Source organism: Aethina tumida, chromosome 7, assembly GCF_024364675.1.
Source record: "Aethina tumida isolate Nest 87 chromosome 7, icAetTumi1.1, whole genome shotgun sequence".
In the NCBI taxonomy this organism is placed as follows: domain Eukaryota; kingdom Metazoa; phylum Arthropoda; class Insecta; order Coleoptera; family Nitidulidae; genus Aethina; species Aethina tumida.
The window spans coordinates 10,080,343-10,099,843 of NC_065441.1; the positions used below are offsets into that span (position 1 = coordinate 10,080,343).

General features: G+C 27.6%; 2 protein-coding genes across 4 annotated transcripts; one reads left to right on the forward strand and one right to left on the reverse strand.

Annotated features, from left to right (window-relative positions):
- The first annotated feature begins 1,149 nt into the window (after nt 1–1,149).
- LOC109607594 (insulin-like growth factor 1 receptor) lies at nt 1,150–13,704 on the forward strand. Its single transcript, XM_020024065.2, has 4 exons — nt 1,150–2,054; nt 5,765–5,927; nt 6,576–6,735; nt 7,482–13,704. The coding sequence occupies exons 1-4, from the start codon at nt 1,692–1,694 to the stop codon at nt 10,498–10,500; spliced, it is 3,705 nt and encodes a 1,234-aa protein (XP_019879624.2). The 5' UTR covers nt 1,150–1,691; the 3' UTR covers nt 10,501–13,704.
- Nucleotides 13,705–13,958: 254 nt separating this feature from the next.
- On the reverse strand, nt 13,959–17,941 carry LOC109597258 (tryptophan 2,3-dioxygenase). Of its 3 annotated transcripts, none has more exons than XM_049969554.1 (9): nt 17,763–17,941; nt 17,525–17,709; nt 15,551–15,708; nt 15,272–15,402; nt 14,967–15,158; nt 14,694–14,861; nt 14,389–14,638; nt 14,217–14,310; nt 13,959–14,155 (listed from the first exon to the last, which is right to left on the reverse strand). In XM_049969554.1, the coding sequence occupies exons 3-9, from the start codon at nt 15,663–15,665 to the stop codon at nt 14,011–14,013; spliced, it is 1,095 nt and encodes a 364-aa protein (XP_049825511.1). In that variant the 5' UTR covers nt 15,666–15,708; nt 17,525–17,709; nt 17,763–17,941; the 3' UTR covers nt 13,959–14,010. The 3 variants fall into 3 exon arrangements, with proteins under 3 accessions (XP_049825511.1, XP_019868463.1, XP_019868462.1); XM_020012904.2 differs by having other exon boundaries at nt 17,899–17,913; XM_020012903.2 differs by lacking the exons at nt 17,525–17,709; nt 17,763–17,941 and adding an exon at nt 16,367–16,484.
- Between the last annotated feature and the right edge of the window lie 1,560 nt (nt 17,942–19,501).

Genomic DNA, 19,501 nt, shown 5'->3' on the forward strand with positions numbered 1-19,501 from the left:
CTCTATTCTAATTGTCAAAACAAAACATTTTTTACAGACTGATACCAGCATGCTACGAAAATATTTCGACTTTTCTGTATCAGACAATAAGATAATATTTGACATATAATTAATTATTGTAAAAAGTGTTTGTCCAATATATACTGTAACCAATCTAGTTAAACAAATCGATAATCTGAATAAATCATTTACATAACATTTTTACCTATTCATGTTGTCTTTGCTTAAATTATTATTTTCTTTATTCAAATGTCTGTCAACAATGTTTATTAAAATTCAGTTTCACATCATTAAGAAATAATAATAAGAAATCATCAAGAATAATCATAAGAAATTAATACAAATAAATTTGGAATTTGATTCAGGCAAACTAAACGGTTCTTGTCTTGAAGTATTTATAAAAATAAATTCCCGCAAGATATATATTCTTTAAATACATTTATAGCCAAAGGCTGCTGTAGCATCCATTTATTATTCTGTTGAATGAGTGTGCTACAATAATCCTTTTTTAACTGGTTACACTTTCACAGAATAATGCAGTTTTTAATTTTATACATTATTATATCTGTTATATGAGGATTTTTGTTTTCCAATCTTCCCACTGACCTTTTTTTTTTTCATATAAATGATAAAACTGGCTGTGGTTGGAAAATTTTTAGGATATTTTCAAATTTTTTATGACATTTGTTTTCAAGGTATAAAGGCCCTAGTTGATGTTTTAATTTACTCACTTACTTACTTTTGCATATGTCTTAATAAAAATATTCAATTAAACAATTTTTCAAAAGCAGACATAAGTCTATGATGAGATTTCTTCGGTGAAACGAAGGATGAATGAAAATTTTATTTATAAACAAGCCAAAAATACCCATTTTTTAATAAAAACTAAAGAAATAATAATATTTTTAACTAAGTTACATTCATTTGGAAAATAGATAATGTGTTTTTGAAAAATTCATATTTTTTCTGGTTGAGGAAATAAAATTTGATGAAATTAGTATTTATTAGGGTTCCACTACCCAAAAACTTTAGTGCAATCCGTGGGGGTAGGTTTGTCATGTCACCATATATGTATAATATTATAAGGAAATGTTGAATGAGTACTATAAATAAAATTTACAATAGGTATTGTATAATTTATTTAAACAATAATATCATTCAGTTGGTACTAATGATAAGATAAATATTTAATGCGTAGTCTACTTATCAATTTAAAATGTGTTGATAATATTAAGTATATCGATGAGTCTAAATGCGGACCTGACTGGGAAACTAGCAAAATGACCTTGCCTATATATTTAATATTACGTCCTTCACACGTCTGAGTTTGCGTCTAACGCATTTGAGCGGTATTCAACCAAATTTTGCGTCCGATTCATCTTCAAATGGTAAAAGTGGTCGTCGACCACTTGCCCGAGTCCATTCAACGCAGACCTTTGCGGACCTAGACACAAATTACCCGTGTTATTTCACACGCTCGACCATGCCATATTAACACCAATTAACCTATATTAATTGTGACTGATAACGTGTGCGCGTACTTGCGTGGTCTTCGAATAACAATCGCGCTACCTCCGAAAAAACAACCGGCAGTCGAACGCGCACGCGGCACCTCCGTTCCACATTTCATCAATTTGTTGCTCAGTTACACGCGGTATGTCGAGATAGTATGGTGAGACGAAGGCCTTGACATGACACGAGATATCGGCATAGCATTTTTGTGCTCGATGGTGACTTTATTTGTTGTTGTGGATTCAAAAGTGTGCACATCCCTCGACATCCGTAATTCGCTGTCCAATTTGAATCGACTACAAAACTGCACGACTATAAACGGTTACCTCAGAATAAATTTGTTGGAAAGCGCCACTGCACCGGAAGACTTTGATAAGTACGTGTTCCCGGATCTTACGGAGATCACCGGATATTTGGTGCTCTATAAAGTGTCGCATCTGACGTCCGTTGGAAAAATACTTCCGAATTTGAGAGTTATTCGAGGAATCAGTCTTATATTTGACTACGCTCTAGCGATACATTCAATGCCACACCTGGTTGAGGTAAGTTTCTAAGTCATAAAAATAAAATAACTTACAACTGTATATTTTTAATGTAACATGTTTTAATAAAAATTGCAGCAATTGTAAATATGATTATTTCAAAATTATAAACAATTTATCAATTTGTTCGAACCTCGCACATTTTTATCGTAGCAGTTCGATAATAACGAAAACAGACGTTGTTAAAACAATAAAACATAATTTTACTCACGTACCAACCAACATAAAACATTTATTTCATTTTATGCTTATTACAAGTGTATAATATAGGTAAGTAAAATGAATGTAATGTCACGAAACTCTAACAATAAGAACATACAAATATGTAATGCTGAACACACGAAATTTATTTATATTCCCGAAACAGTCGGCAAAAATTTAATTACGTTGCACCATAAATAATTTATTTTTTTTATTTTAATAAAATTTTATTTATGTACGTGTTGTGTTAGGAAGGTACAGTTATCATAATATTTAAAGGTCACTGCCCACCTTACTTACATTTTGACCAACCAGTAATTTTAAGTAAGAATATAATAAATTTAGATTACCTAAATAGGACTTGACATACCGATTACATTCACGATTTGCATGTATGTACTGTTGAAATATAAATGTATTTAATGAAAATGATAATTTTGAGATTTTATATTTAATTGATCATGTATTTGCACATATTTTAATGCTTATTGAGTTATCATATTCTTTAAATATCTACGTAAGTATGGTATTTTACGAATACTGAGATATCCAATCAAGAAAACTTATTAATGACAACGCATTATGAAGAAAATATGTTTCCTTGTAGAGGATCTTTAGGTGGTATTTAGTAATTTATTCAAAATGCATTGCAGACTTTGTTTCACCTCGTCATTAATTAACTAATTATTATTTTATAATAAAATTACGTAATGTATAATTACAATTATGTTATTTAAATGTTTTATTCGAAAAGAGTTTTCTATTTAATATCTATCACTGCATAGCATTACAATTATAAAAACACCAAAATAAACTTATTGTTAGTTTACTGCACTGACAGTTGTCTTATCGTGTCGTTTTTCGAGATATTATATATCAATGTTTATATTATCTGCAAAACAAACCTCGATTGCGAATCTCGATAACTCTACAAACAAACAGATACTACTAAATAGGCATTCTAACGACGTATTCCTTGAAAAACATAAATTTTTATGTTTAGAGTTTCCGTTTCTATTTATATCGACATTATTTCGGGATATTTTCGGTTTAACTCTCTTACAATAACTAAATTATAGTGAAATGTTAATTGAATAATGGGTGTTAGTATACCTATGTTTATACAGTTAGGTCGTAAAATGTCTCCCCACCTTGATAACTTTTGATTGGAGAAATTTATCGATCACGAATATAAACTATGTAAAGTCTAACAGTGCAACTAAATTAAATTTGCCATTTTTTACTATATAAAGTAGTACTGAGATGCGTAATTTGAAAGTGTTTTTGTTCCATATTCAACACTATTTTATCGGCTAAAATTGCATGAGTAGTTACGGAATTAGTTAGTGCTTTTCTTTTAAGTGAAAATAATAAACTAAGGGGCGAGTAACTCAAAACTATATACTGGGATTAGTCAGAAATCAAAAAACCATTCGTCCTTATAAATGTTCACAGTATAGACGGATTATGAATATTTTCTTTGTTTTTTTTTTTTGTAAATAAATATATTTAAATGTATTTTAATTTTTTCATTATTTGACTTTTAAAAATATCGTTACGCATTGCTACTATCAAACATGTCTTTTTTATTAGGGTTCGATCGATACATTTATAAATTAACAATTTCTTAATATTGGTCTTAAATAATATAACTAATTGATTTATAGTTTTAGTTTATTTCTCAAGCTTTTTGTAATAAATTGAAATAAACGAGGTTCAACATTTTATAAAACTTATTTTTATTTATTTACATTTGTTCAAACAACAAACTACACTTAAAAATAAATAAAAGGTCTAAAAAATACTTTTTTTTAATACGATTGATTTTTATAATTATAGTAATACTAAGATACACATACTTTAGTAGTCTTTTTTTAATCAATAATATTTTTTTTAAATAAGTTTTAAAAAACAATAAAAATGTATTTTATTATAGTTTAATTGTGCCATGTGTATTAATTAATTATGTAATTTTTCAGGTTTTTTGTATTGTCTTGGTTCATTTCTTAGAATAATGGTTTTATTAGTACTGTATAATTTGTAATTTATTTTATACATACCTTTTTAAAATTTTCAATATTATTCTATATTTATTATATGTGTAATAAATGAATAATAATATATAATGAGTATGAAATATTTTTGAATTTTGCCAAAAATTATGTCATATATTTTGAGTTGGCTTCGTGATTTACTATCTACAGTTTACGTCGATGTGGCACTGGGAAGCAGTTTTTTGGCTCGATTCTCAATTATTATTTAAAAATCTGCTCGGTGCGAGCTAAAATGTTAATCAATTTTAATTCTATTATTAAATTTATTTATTATAAATATTTATACATTTATATCGAAAAGTTTTAGGGTAATCCGCTTTGGAATCGACGTGTTTATAGAGTTTTGGTTGTGTTATAGAAGGAAATAAAAAATGTATTTTGTATTTAATTTTATTATTAATAAAATATATATTATTAACATCATTTTTATTTACTTTACCCCATAACATTTTTATGATTATATTTTTAAATATAAATTCTTTTTCTTACAAATTATGTCAGTTAAGAAATCTGCTTTTATAGTTCTAACGTATAAATTAAATAATTTGTAGATCATAATTTATTATTGTAGTTCACATCCATAGAAGTTTTATACTAAAATTAATAATTAATATATCAACATTTGTCTTAGAGGAATTTAAAATGCCCGTAAATTCAAACAAGTTTAAATAACTTAAAGATCAAACATTTATTTGACTAGAAGTTTTTTTAATTTCCCAGATTTAAATTCACTTTTGTTTAGGTGTTCAGCTTAAAATATAATCTAATTTTAAACGACTTATTTGCATCCGCTAAGATAGAATAAAGTTTCTAATGAGAAAACTTTACTAAACTTGTTACTTTTATTACTTGAAATTAAACTACATCTTGCACAATCAGTGTCCAAAAGACTGGAAGAATCAATCAATAAGCTTTTATATCTAATAGTTTTTTATTTATTATACTAGATACTAAACAATAAATAAATAAATGAAGTAGACCGCTCTGAAACTCCGAAGGTAATGAGCAATTAATCAGTAAGCTTTTAATTCTAGTACTTTTTAATTATACTAAATATTAGATAAATCTTGGGATTATTCATCGTTTGGGGGATTTATAAAATACCAATTTGCAGTTGACATTTCATTGTATTATGGAACTTCAAATGTGAAAAGAACAAATTATTAGAATTATTTTTTATACAACATTTTGCTGGCAAAACTTTAAAGCAGCCCTATAAATATAATAGTTTCCTTCTAAAAGGCAAAAAATTGTTATTCATCACTTTAAAAATGTATGACACTTCGAATCAAATATTTACAAATTTTCTATACGTGTAATCTACAGAGGCATTTAATTTGACAATGAGTTATTAACATTATTTTTGCAGTTGCACAATTTTAAATTGTCACTTATAAATAAATTTATATGTGTATGATATCTTTGAAGTATCAATATCGTTTAAATTTGTTTCAGATAGGACTCACCAAATTAATATATATTGCTAGAGGAGACGTGATTGTTGACAAATGCCCTGAGCTTTGTTATGTGGATAGTATAAACTGGACGATGATAGGGGCTTCAGCTCTTCACTTTGCGAATAACAGAACTTGTCCTCCTTGTCCAGATTATTGTGAAGGTGAGCTTATGTGTTTGTGAAATAAATATATATTGTTAATTTGTATACAAAAATATAAAACATAGAGTCAAAAATCAATATTTGGTTTAAAATCTTCTAATGGCAAATATAATCTGTTATCTACGAAGTACTAAAATAAATACTATAATAATGTATTAAGGCTCATCTAGATTCGTGTAGTGTTTTCACTTGAAGTTGTATAATTCATTAAATCAATTAATTAGTTAATTAAGTGAACAAACGGATAAGTTAAATACAGTTTACGTGATGCACTTAATTGTTCAGTAAATCTTCCAATTTTAGTGGTTATTAGGGAAAGTTGTTTGACTTTATTTTATTATTTATTACAGAATTTCATATTAAAATATTATTAAAATCTTTCGGGCGATTTGAGATATAATATCACTCCACATAATTAATATTTTATATCCATTTACTAAATAGCGAACCGCATTAGATATCTTTAATTACATGAAACTATTCAGTGAGCCTCAGGAGAAGAATCCTAAATTTTAAAAAATTAAATAAATTCACTTTGAGGAAAAATGTTTTCTACTTCTGTTGAACAAGTTCTGTTATGTGATTTAATTTGCTTTAATTTTTTTTGTTTGCCTTTGAATAAATAGTTTTTTTGTTTTTTATTTTCAGGGAAGTTTTGTTGGAACCAACAAACTTGTCAAAAACAAGGGACCGACAAATGCCATCAGGAATGCCTAGGCTGTACAATACACCATAGTTCAAAACACTGCGTTATATGCAAAAATTTCGAAAATTCCGGAGAGTGTGTAGCAGAATGTCCAAGTAATACGTAAGTTGTATTTCAATATAAAAAAATAATATGCCCTGGAATCTGGCTCGAAGACAACAAACAAATTTTAAAACAAATCATAATAATTTGATATTTATTTTTTATGATTTTTCCTATCAGTTTCACGAGTTTTTATTGTTTTTGTTAAAATTTAGAATATCAAAATCAAGTTTTATTTATTCAGGTGAGGTACTTGGGGCTCAGCAGGTGGTGGATTATTTATTAATGGCTATTTATGATGCATTTAATGTCAAATTATTAGACAATTATACTGTATCAAGAAGGACAAAACGATATTATTTAATTATTAATAAATGCCAGTACGTAACTAATTTATTTCTTTTGAAAGGGACAAGAACAAAGCATTAAAATAAATATTTTCATAATCAATAAAGGTGTTTTTGTTTAGATAATGAATTAATCAATATCCATGGGACAAATATTATAGGTATCGTTTATGAAGGGATCAGTGCCAATGATAATCTTTGATTGATTAAATAAAAACGTTTGGATTCTTAAAAATATATAAGAAAAATAGTAAAGAAAATATGTCTTACAAATGTTTCTATATTTAATTGTGGTTCTGAAAAATCATTTAAAAAAGTTTGATAAATTTACAAAAGTGATAGATATATAAAAAATTTGAATGAAAATATCGATTGCAAAATATAAAACCTAAGTGTAATATACGTTAATTACGTACGTAAATTATTTCTCAACTATTAATATTTATGTTTTTTTTCCAGATATATCAACAGAAACAAGTTAAAATGCATGTCAAAAGAAGAATGTACGTCAAGTTCAGATGGAAAGTGGTGGATTTTCGGAAAAGAATGTGTTAATTCATGTCCCACAGGATACGAGACAAAAACGGAACCTGAATTAGGTTGTCAACCATGTGACCCCTGCATCAAAAAGTGCAATATAACCGGAGTAATCGATGGACTAGCTAAATTACAAGAATTTGCTGGTTGTACTCACTTACTCCAAAATTTAGAAATTAGAATATTGAATAATAATAATAATACTAAAGAAGAATTACTAGAAAAATTGCGTGAAGTGAGGGTAATTAATGGATATTTAAAAGTAAGTCGAGTAAATGTGATCAATTCTTTGGATTTTTTGCCAAACCTTAATGAGATTAAAGGAGAAAATTTAGTGGACAACCGATATGCAATATACATGCTTGATAATCAAAATTTACGAAAATTATGGAATTTTGACCAAAAGTTTAACTTAACAATACATCGTGGAACAATATTTTTTCACTACAATCCACGTCTTTGTTATTCTGAAATATCTAAATTAGCCAATTTGACTGGAATAGGTAAAATTAATGATACAGATGTTTCTAAAATTTCAAATGGAGACAAGTCAAGATGCAATAGTATAAATTTAAAGTTAAAAGCGACAAATATAGATTCCCACAATGTCACTATCGAATGGGAAACCTTAGATACAATTGAAACAAAAGACTATGTGGGCTATACTTTATTTTATGCCGAAGATGAACATTCAAGAGAAACGTCACTGGAAGATACATGCAACGAAAAAATTTGGAATAGTTATTATACTTCCAATACATCATTATTTATTAAAAATTTAAAACCATTTACAAAATACGTCTATTTTGTTAACGTACTATCACCATCTGGAGGTCAAAGTGCCATGCATTACTTCACAACTCTCTCGGATGATCCGGAAATGGATAGAAATACAATTACCGCAATATCACACAATTCAACTGCAATTTGGATAAATTGGTCTCCGCCATTCATAACTAATGGGATCTTATCGTATTATCAAATTTTTGTTAATGCCGCACCTGATGAGCCGAGCTTTTTAAATCAACGAAATTTCTGTCTTTATCCAAGAGAACCGGAGAGACATGTTAAAGAACCCAAAACGATTGTTAAAATTAAAGATCACAGTAAATGTAACTGTACAAAAGAAGAGATACATTTCGTTGAACAAAATAGTGACGAAGAATTTACTCTGTGTGATGAAAACTCAATTTCAAAATATGGCCTGCAAGTATGTGAAAAGTTTAAATATGAGAATGTTAATAATATGACAAACTTTATAACCAATGAAAGTAATACATTTTTAAAATATTCAATTGAGAGTCAAAAGAAAGAAGTCTCTTCAGATAGAACGACATTAATAAACATTACTGATACAAATGCTACCAGCTATTTGGTGACCGGATTGAAACATTATCAAATTTATGTGTTTTATATAGCAGCGTGCAACCAAAACAGGTCTAGTAGACCTCAGTGTAGTGGTATAGTTCAAGTTTTTAATAGAACATTGCCAAATCCTGATGCAGACTCTGTCAAAAATGTAAGTCCTAGTGTAAGTGGATCTTCAGTGCAAGTAACATGGGACGAACCGGAGGATCCAAATTCATTAATCGTAGCATATAATATAAAATATGAAAGAACTGCGGATACATCAGTATCCACGAAACCATTGTGTATTACCAAGTCACAATATAGCAAATATGGATACAATATATCGGAACTCTCACCTGGAGATTATTATATTCAAGTCCAAGCAGTATCTTTAGCAGGCCCAGGATACTATAGTACAAAAGTTTATTTTACAATAACCTATAATTCTTTCTGGATTTACATAATATTAGGTATTTTGGTATTCATCATTGCCGCACTTGTTATATTTTATATGAGATATAAAGATAAAAGTTTAATTGATCGGCTTCGTCTTATAACCAATATTAACCCTGAATATGAAGGAATGAATTATGAAAGAGACGAATGGGAAATTCCAAGAGAAGATATAGAAATAGAAGAAGAAATTGGATCTGGTACATTTGGATCTGTATTTAGTGGTTACATCAAAAGTAGAAATTGTCCTTGTGCTATAAAAGTTACTAGGGAACAAATTAGTTTAGCTGAACAAAGTGAGTTCCTAACAGAAGCTTCCACAATGAAAAAGTTTAGTGAAGCACACCATGTGGTTAAATTGCTTGGTGTTGTGTCAATAGGTTCCCCTGCCTTAGTTGTTATGGAACTTATGGACAGAGGTGATTTGAAAAATTATCTTCGAAAGATTAGAGATACAAGTCATATCATAAGTGTAAATGATATGTATAAAATGGCAATAGAAATCGCTGACGGAATGGCATATTTAGCTGCTAAAAAATTTGTTCATCGCGATTTAGCAGCTAGAAACTGTATGGTGGCAGCAGATAATACAGTAAAAATTGGTGATTTTGGTATGACTAGAGATATTTACCAGTCTGACTACTATAGAAAAGAATCAAGAGGACTTATGCCAGTTAGATGGATGGCACCAGAGAGTTTAGTGGATGGCGTATTTACTTCTGATTCTGATGTGTGGAGTTACGGTATAGTCTTATGGGAGATAGCAACACTAGCAGAACAACCATATCAAGGATTATCTAATGAACAAGTTTGGAATTTTGTAAGAAATCGAGGAGTACTTGATAGACCACCAGAATGTGCGGATGGTCTTTATAATATTATGAAAAGTTGTTGGGCGTGGAAACCAATGAGGCGACCTTCATTCTTAGATATAATTAACGATTTGCAAGATCGCGTTGGACCAAGTTTTTGTCTCATGTCATTTTACCATAGTCGAGAAGGTAAAGAATATAGGTCAAATCATAGTCGTGTATATAATCCACCTGCATTAATGCAAGGAGAATTGGCTGCTGAAAATGTGTACAGTAGTTACAGAGTTAGTGATGAGGATGTAAGTTTGCATTACGGAAGCGAATAAACTCCTACATCATAATATTTCAGAGGCTGTGTCAACGATAAAATTAATATTCGAATAGTACAAATGTCGGGGGGTGTTTCAAAGTTTATGGTTCAGGGAAAAAATTTCAAAAAAAAAAAATAATAAAATAATTATTTTCAACTTCGAATTTGCAAAATCGCAGGATAATTTTGATTTTTAAAATTCCTATAAGAGGTTTTAAAAATTAAATCACTACAGTTTTGGAGATTCTGAAAATTGGTATGATCTTACAAGAATAATTCACAGATTACCTTTGGTCCGACAACTTTGGAGAACCCTGCACATACTTGTCAATTATATTTTGATGGGCATAAAAGAGATATGAACCGCAGTTTTATGATCAAATATTTATAAACAAATGATCATGTAGGAATTCGGTACTAATATATACAAAACATTTTCAATAATTCAATAAAATGGATGTTATGTAGGTTTGAAAGGTTCTAATTGGCATTTTTCAAAATAGGCATTATTTCTATTAAAGAAGAATAATTCAGATTTTAGTTAATACTTTGCGTGTCATAATGACTTATAGAACACGGGATTTTAAAAAATTTGTATAACCGCCCTTTTCATTCAATAACTTCACCTAAAATTAGTTATTGTTTAATCAAAGTAAATGAGGATGAATTTTTCCTGGATAAACAAGTCTTATTTTAGACTCAGTAATATGTGATAGTGTTATATCAGACCTTTCGGGGACACCCTGTATATTGTACTTAGAACCATGTATAACATATTTAAGTACCTACTGATTAACTAACAATGGTCAAATAACGAAATAAAAAACTCATTTTTAATGATAAATTAGACGCATTACTAGGTTAATTTGCTTTCAATCCATTTATTGTTTACTTAAATATTCTTCGATTCTTTTATAAATAATTTATGTTTACATAATATAAATCAGAAAATCAATGACCACAAACTGATTATATATTGCGATCGAAAAATTCTGTTTGAAAAATTTTTTTGTTTGTCAGTTAATAATATATTCTTACAGTTAGTTTTAACAAAAATAATATCAAATTATAAAAACAGATTTGTCATTCATCGTTTACCTTTATGTGTTTTAAATTTACATAAGTATGTGATTTTTTTTAATTATATGTGATATAAGTATAATATAAATAATTAAGGAGATGTGTGATATTTAAATTATACACTAATGACCTACAAACAAAATTGTGATTAATAAAATTATTATAAGGTCACAAAACACAAACATAAAATAAACTTGTATATAAAAAGTAATTCTAATATACGTGTTTATTCCACACACTAAAAAGTTTAGTCTTGAACAAACCAACGAATTAATTTGACTTATATTTTAAGAGATGTATAAATATAAACTAAATTATATTATTATGTATGAAAAATATAATAAATACGTAAGTAACGTATTTGTAAATGTATATAATACAAGCAACAATTAACCAATGCATGTTCTTATCATTCCAATAAGTATTTGTTTTTCTGTGCCAAAATGTAAATACGCTGTGTAAAAGCCTTGTTATCAATTTCGAAATTGGGGTCTTTACATCACCTTAGTTGGTTTGAGTCCAATTTTTATGACAAAAAGTGGCAATATTCTTTAAAAATAATCGCGAAATTAATATGTCATTAATTTGAGAGCCACAGATGCCAGTGATTCACTTATGTTATGGAAGAAGTAGGCAAGAGTGTAAAAATCATGAGAAATACACTGTGATTAAATGAATAAACATTTTTAATTGTAGATAACTGAAACAAAAAATTATAAAAATTAATTTTGAATCTTAATTTCAAATTATTGTTACAATTGTTTATTTCAATGATGGGTTTCGTTTAAGAGAAATTGTGGGTTGCTCTACAGGGTGGCCCATCAAAATCGAGTGTAAATATTCAGATCTAGGTCATATTACTTAGGGTGTATCATATCAAACAATGATGATAAGAGACGTAAATTAGGTCTATATTTGTAGTAATTAGATTTGTCAAATTAATTGTTGTTGTGAGGTGTAATTACACATGCATTTGTTAATTACTTTGCTTAAGTTTATCATTGTTATTAAGGTCTCTATCTAATATTTTAATCCAGTATCATAAATTGCGCAATTTAATTGTGAAGAGAAACTATGATTTACAGTAATTATAAGTTTTCAATTATTATATTTTCCATTATGTCAATAAATTTAAAAAATATATATTTTTTACTTCAAAAAGTGTATAATACGTTTTAGGTTTTTACTGAATGAAATGTTCTTGGCGTTATATATGTTAGTCTAATATTGGCCTTTAGAATTCCAAAATAACATTTGAAAAAAAATTATATATTTTGAAGTTCCAATCAAGGTGCTCTAAATACATATGAAGTACATACATATTTTTAATCAAATTCATTAGTTATCTTAAAAGACTTTATTCTTATCCTAATTTTTATAACTTGTTGAACTGATGTTTAAAAAAATATAGAGACTGTCATTCTCTTATTGAATAAGAGTAACAAAACTATGTATTAACTTAAAACCGCCCTAAATAAAAGAATATACCTTTTAATGTTGAAGATATTTTAACTATTATATATATTCCTGTTATGATGATAACATTGTGCGATTTAATTGAAAACTTTGACTGAAAATTATAAAACTATTTTCGAAAAAATGCTGGACTGCGTTTGTGAGAGTTTCTCTGGATTAGCTAAGTTAACTAATAATTATTGTATTTAGGTAACACTCCTTAGTGGCCTTGCGAATTTCAGAATTAAAGAACATTACGATTAAATAAAATCTAAAAGTTTGATAGAGAAATTTGTCTGAAATTTGTGACGTCTCGACAATGAGCTGAATAAAATTTCCTTTCTTGAAAAATACGTCTATTTTCAAGATTTAAAATCTAAAATATGTTGTACTATTTATAATTATTTCTTCCATACAGTGGTTAACTCTAATCTAATGAAACCTCTTAATAAGTTGATCTATCTACTTCCGATATTAATATAAAAGTTTTCATACACTATTTGACCATCGCACGGTGTAATTTTAGTGATTTCAAACCAAAGTTACCTTAATGTTTTGATACCACAAAGTACAATTTAAATGTATATTTTTAATATATATATATATATATATATATATATATATATATTAGTTTGATAATAGTTTGTATAATTGTATATTAATAAATGTATTTATATTTATAAAATGTAGTTTTATTAGTATCGAGCCAGCAGTAGTAGATTATGGATATTAAAATTGTCATTCATAAAGCATTTTGTAAGATATTTAATTATTAATTAATTAAAAATCTGAAATAGTACGGAATATTTTATGCAAACACAGAATTGATTTCAATAAATTTTTGTCAGATTTTATAACTTCAATTTGAAATCGTGAATGTTGTATTGATAGGTAAATGATTGAGCCTTAAACTAAAATTAATTTAAATAATAAAACAACTAATATTTGTGTTTCATTTATTATGCGGAAATACATTTATTCATCAGGATTCTTAACTACTAGGTAAGTCGTTGTATCCATTTTTCCAATTATGTGACAAATGAGTTCTTATGGAAGTGGTAAGAGGTGGAATGTACTTTCTAGGAATTAAAAATGTGGACAGGTTAAATAGATCCACAAATACTTTGTAACGGTCACTACAAATCAATTAACACATAAAATTATCAATTACAATGATTTTTAAGTAATTTTACATACCTTAATGTAGATCTTAAATATTGATAACCTGATGAACCGCCAGTTCCCAACTGAGAAGATCCAATCATTCTTTGTACCATAAGGACATGATTATCTGAAAAAAAATTTTCGGGATTTATTTCATTAACATCTTTTATACTCGAGATTGTATTTTAGAAGAAACAATGCTTACATCTCCATTTGGTAATTAATGAATCGATATCCATTAACAATGTTAGTATTTGATGGGGTTGACTAAATCTTGGCTCGTCTCTATAAAAGGTGATCATAATGGCACCTTGAAGAGCCTTATGAGAAAATCTTCTCTCTCCTCTAGTAACCAGAGCTGAATGAACATCTGGTTTAAAAATCGATTCGTAAACTTCTCTTCTTTTTTCTAGATCTAATAGATGATATTGTTTTACTTTGTCCGAAATTTGTTTCTAGAATAAGCAGTAAGTAAGAATTGATTACATCAAATTTACAAATATTTTATACATTTGCAAGAGTTTTATGTTCTTCTAATAAAATTTCCACAGCATCCTGATATTTGCCCCAAAAGTTGAACCCTTCCAACTCAAGCCCCGGGGTTCTTTCAAGCCATCGTTGTACAAGATCGGCCAATGAGGGTTCACTTTCTGATTGTTCTAGTAATTTTAATGCTTCCTATAATTTATATATCTTTAAACAACTTATAATCATATAATTTGCGTATATTCAATACATATGCTTTAGGGTAAACATTAATTATATATAGTATATAAGACTTACTTCGTCATTACCAAATACCTTGGTGTAATTTTGATTATATTTGACACGATTTTCTTGCCGTACACCTAATTTATTTTCAAGAAGACGGAATTGCAAACTTTGAAATCCAGAAGCTGGACAAAGATAATTTCTAAACTCCATGAAATCAAGAGGTGTCATTGTTTCCAATATCATAACCTGATCCACAAGCACCTACAAAATACGTAAAGAACCTTAGACTAATTAATATGTTTAATAAATGAAGGATTAATAATTTCTATAACCATTTTATTTGATTTAATAATAATTGGTTGGTGTGTACTTACCTTTAATATTAAAACTATTCTGTTAAGTCTCTTTAATATTTCTAAAGTTTGAGATTCTTCTAAAACATCACTAAATATTGCTCTTATGGAATCCAATTCAAAAATAATCTGTTTAAACCATAGTTCATAAGCTGGAAAACAAACAAAGATATATTATTAAAATATTGTTTTTTTTTTTTGTTCTTAAGGTCTAAATGAAGCTTACTCGTTTAGAGTGGCATACAAACTAATTTATTTATTAGTATTAATTTAACGTATTTATAATTATAATTGCATTACCTTGATGAGTAACTATAAATAAATGTTCGTCATGTACCAAATTCTTATTTTGTTGACTTAACATTCTCTGGGCTCCAAGAATTTTATCTAACATTAAGTATTCTCCATATAACATTCCAGCTTCCTCTCCCAGCTGCTCTCCATCTTGTGCAGGATCACTATAATAAAAATAAATAGATTGAAGTTCAGCTTTAAACTGATTCCAGTTATGTTATTGAAAACAAATTAATTGAATTGAATTTGTTATATTTTAACACTAAATAATTTGAAACATGAAACAGACAAACAAATACTTCAACAATTTTTATTGAAAAACAATCTCTTTGACTTATGCGTTATTTATTAAAAAAATAAAAAAAAAATATATATTAAAAATACAGTAGAATTCAAAGAATAAATGTTTTATCAAAATCCTTATATGGATGAATGAATATTCAGAAAACTGTGTTTAAAAACAATATAGAAATGTCGTTTAATTTCTAAAAGAAAATATCGATATATTTACTGTATTTAACAATTTTAGAAAGTATGTTCTTCAGTTTTAAATTATTAGATTATTAAAATTAATTTATAAATAAAATTAATTAAAATTTCGGTTTCTTTGTTCAATATTAATGTTATGTCTAGTTTATTGCATCATATGAGAGTAAAAATTTTCAAACCAATCTTTTTCTTTCTAAATAATTATTTGTAGATTAATCTACATACATAGTTAGATTACTTTATGTATAAAAAATAAATAAATAAAATAAAGAAGTGAAAAAATAGTTGAATTCATAAGGAATAACTAAAAGTTTATAGCAAAATTTCACTTACGATAACCTTGCGGGGCAGCTCATGTTGTGTGTTACACTTCTATATAGTGACTAAATTCGATATACGTATTGAATCGTTAACATAATCAAGTTTACTTAATTTGTTATGGAAAAATGAACTTTATTTACACTTGTATCGTGTTTCTTTGCGGGTTCATATGCTATCTATTACGAAAGAGTAGAAAAGTCGATAAATTTTATTTATTTCTTAACCTAAACTACGTTTTTATGGGTTCCTACAATGATATTGCTGTTAGAATTCTCATAATTGTTAAGTGATAACAAAATTGTGTAAAATGTTTGTAATATTAAATGCATGTTACAACAATATCAAATGAATGTTTCCCTTTTAAAAGATCAAAAACAAAATTTCTTTTACTTTTCATTTTTTAATGAAATATAATTATTAACCATCAGTTGAGTTCAAATAGCTTAAAAAACGTAATACTGATAATTTTTAAAAATAATAAATTAATAAATAATAGACTAGAAGAAGCTAATTTAATTATTGGAGATGTTTTAATTAATTTTAGGATTTCACGTGTGTAATATTTACAGGACTTTTACAGAAATAAATCAAGTTGTTAATTTGTCATATTATTATTTGAAATTACAATTACCATATAATGAACATGTCAGAGTTTATCTCTTGGCCAGAAAAAACCGGAAACTCAGATTTAAATCAAATGAAATCAATGAAATAAAAAAGGAAAAAAGGGTATAATAATAATTATTTATATTTTGTTATTAGTCATTATAATGTACTTTTTAATAAACAGAGGTTATGGAACATAGAACAAATAAAATCTGATGTGTAAAAACTTGTGGTCATATCTTGAAATCACTTTTATCTAATTAAATTTCTTGCCAAAATATTCAGATCTACATGTGTTATTTGTCTATCCAATTTCTGGTTGAATAATTTAAAGTTTAATTCTTCAGAATGGAATATTTTATATAGCTTCTAAATATATCTACTTTTGTTTCTTATAAATAATTTTGTATATGTGGTTGTTCAACCATTTTGCGCAAAGTAGTAAATATTTTCAGTATTTGCCTGAAAGCATAAATTTGAACAAAACAACTTTACTTTGTTGATATTCTAGTTAGTTTAAAGTTTTTACTGTATATATAAAATTATTTGCAGGATGTTACTAACCTACGAGAAGTCAAATTCAGCTGAGTTTAGCATTCTATTTTTTATAAAAGTATGAAGACATTCTCTGGAAATTTTAGTCAGCATTCTTAATTTTCTCTAGTTGATGTGGCAAACAGTAAAACCAATTTATCTTTTGTCAGTTGGATTTAAGGAGATTCTTTCCAAATTCTAACCACCCTAATAGCCTACAAATACAAATTATTAGATATATTTAATAAATATGTGAGAGAGAACAAACAGTTGGATGGTGCAGTGTTTACATGTTATGATGTATGTATTATTTGTTCTTGTTTGTTTGTTGCCTTCTTCTTATTGGTTGTATTGATGTGTTCTATATGAGATATGATTCTAACGATTTAATTTACAGTTCACACCTTTTTCAGTTGATAAAATTGAAAGTTGTCCCGCAATGTCATCTGTAGAGTTTGGCATTAATTTTTCTATCAATTTCAATCGAGTTTACAGGGAAAACCTAACCTCACAGCTTTATTTACATGAGTAGTTCTAATGTAATGTTTGGATTTCCAAGCTCTGTAATTTGGGTTGCCTATATATGAATGATGTAGTGTCATCTCGGGAATTTTATGCATATGCCAACAGACTCTTTTTTTCTCTTTCTCTTGTATTTTTGGAAATTCTCTATGCTTTCAATTTTAAAATATGATTTTACGCTTTCATCACCAAGACTTGTGAATCACCTAATATTCGGTTATTCAGGTTTTTCCATCCTGTGGAATAACTCATCAGAAAAGTGAAATAATGAATTGGATATTATTTTGAGAATTTTATAAATGATTTGAATTCACATTACGTAAATATATTTAAGCTAATAATTAAATCTATGCTGATCCTGCTTTTATATTAACTAATGTGGTTAAATTTCCAACTGGTTAGTTGTTGCTCTCTTCAGTAAGGCGATTAAAGGATGTAAAAACTTATTATAGTTTATTCAGGTTTCTTTAAACTTTGTGATATCACCTGTATTGTTAATATAGTTTCGTCTTGTCGACACGGCATTGTGCTGCGAAAACTGAATATTGACGTCGAATACTTCAATAAAGGGAAACTTAATTCTGGATCATCTTTAACCATCCATAGGTAAGTACAAGACATAAAACTGATCTTATTCTTTTTATTAATATTTATTAATTGATAAGAACAAATATGAAGAATATTTTTGGAGGGTGCGATTCTCTCTCTACAAGAACAATGACAAAATACTGTGATTTAATATAGCAAACAAGTATACCTTAGGGATGTCGCCTGAACAACATTTGACATTTTTTTAAATATTATTAAAAATGTTAAATTCAATTTTTAAAGCTAGTATCTTCCATTTGGATAATTTTCTGAAGCAAAACAATCAATAAATGTAGATCAATGTAAATGTATACAATATATTTATTTAAATTGCAAAATACAGTATATTTATAAAGTTGGTATGGTGTACATAATAAATTTTGGTTTAGATGTTTAATTCGAAACCTTAGGATTTTGTTGATACAAAGTTTGAACGTTTGCAATCAGATCTTTCCATTCTTCATCGTCGCTGAATTCTGAAAGTTCAGCCAGTAGGTCCTTCAAGCTGAGAGTTCTGTCGATTTTAATTTTGTCTAAAGGAAACTCGTCGATGAACTTTTCAATACTTTCGACTGTAGGAAAATCTTTAGGTTTTTTGACATTCTTGTCATTAAATTTTTTAAAGTATCTTCTTACTGTATAAACGAAAAGGGCGCCAGTTAATAATATTATCACCTTCTTGTAGTGTGCTCTTAATGCTGTGACAAAGTTTTCCATTTTTACTAGAAGTGCTTTAAAGACGAAAAGAAAAATAACTGGTACATGTAAAATAATAAATACTTCAAACTTTGTTTAAAACTAATGACATTTTTCATAATTTGACAATATATACTTTGTTTTGCAGAAATTTAAAAATGAAATTGGAGCTTGCTAGTTATTCACACGTTTTGATATTTA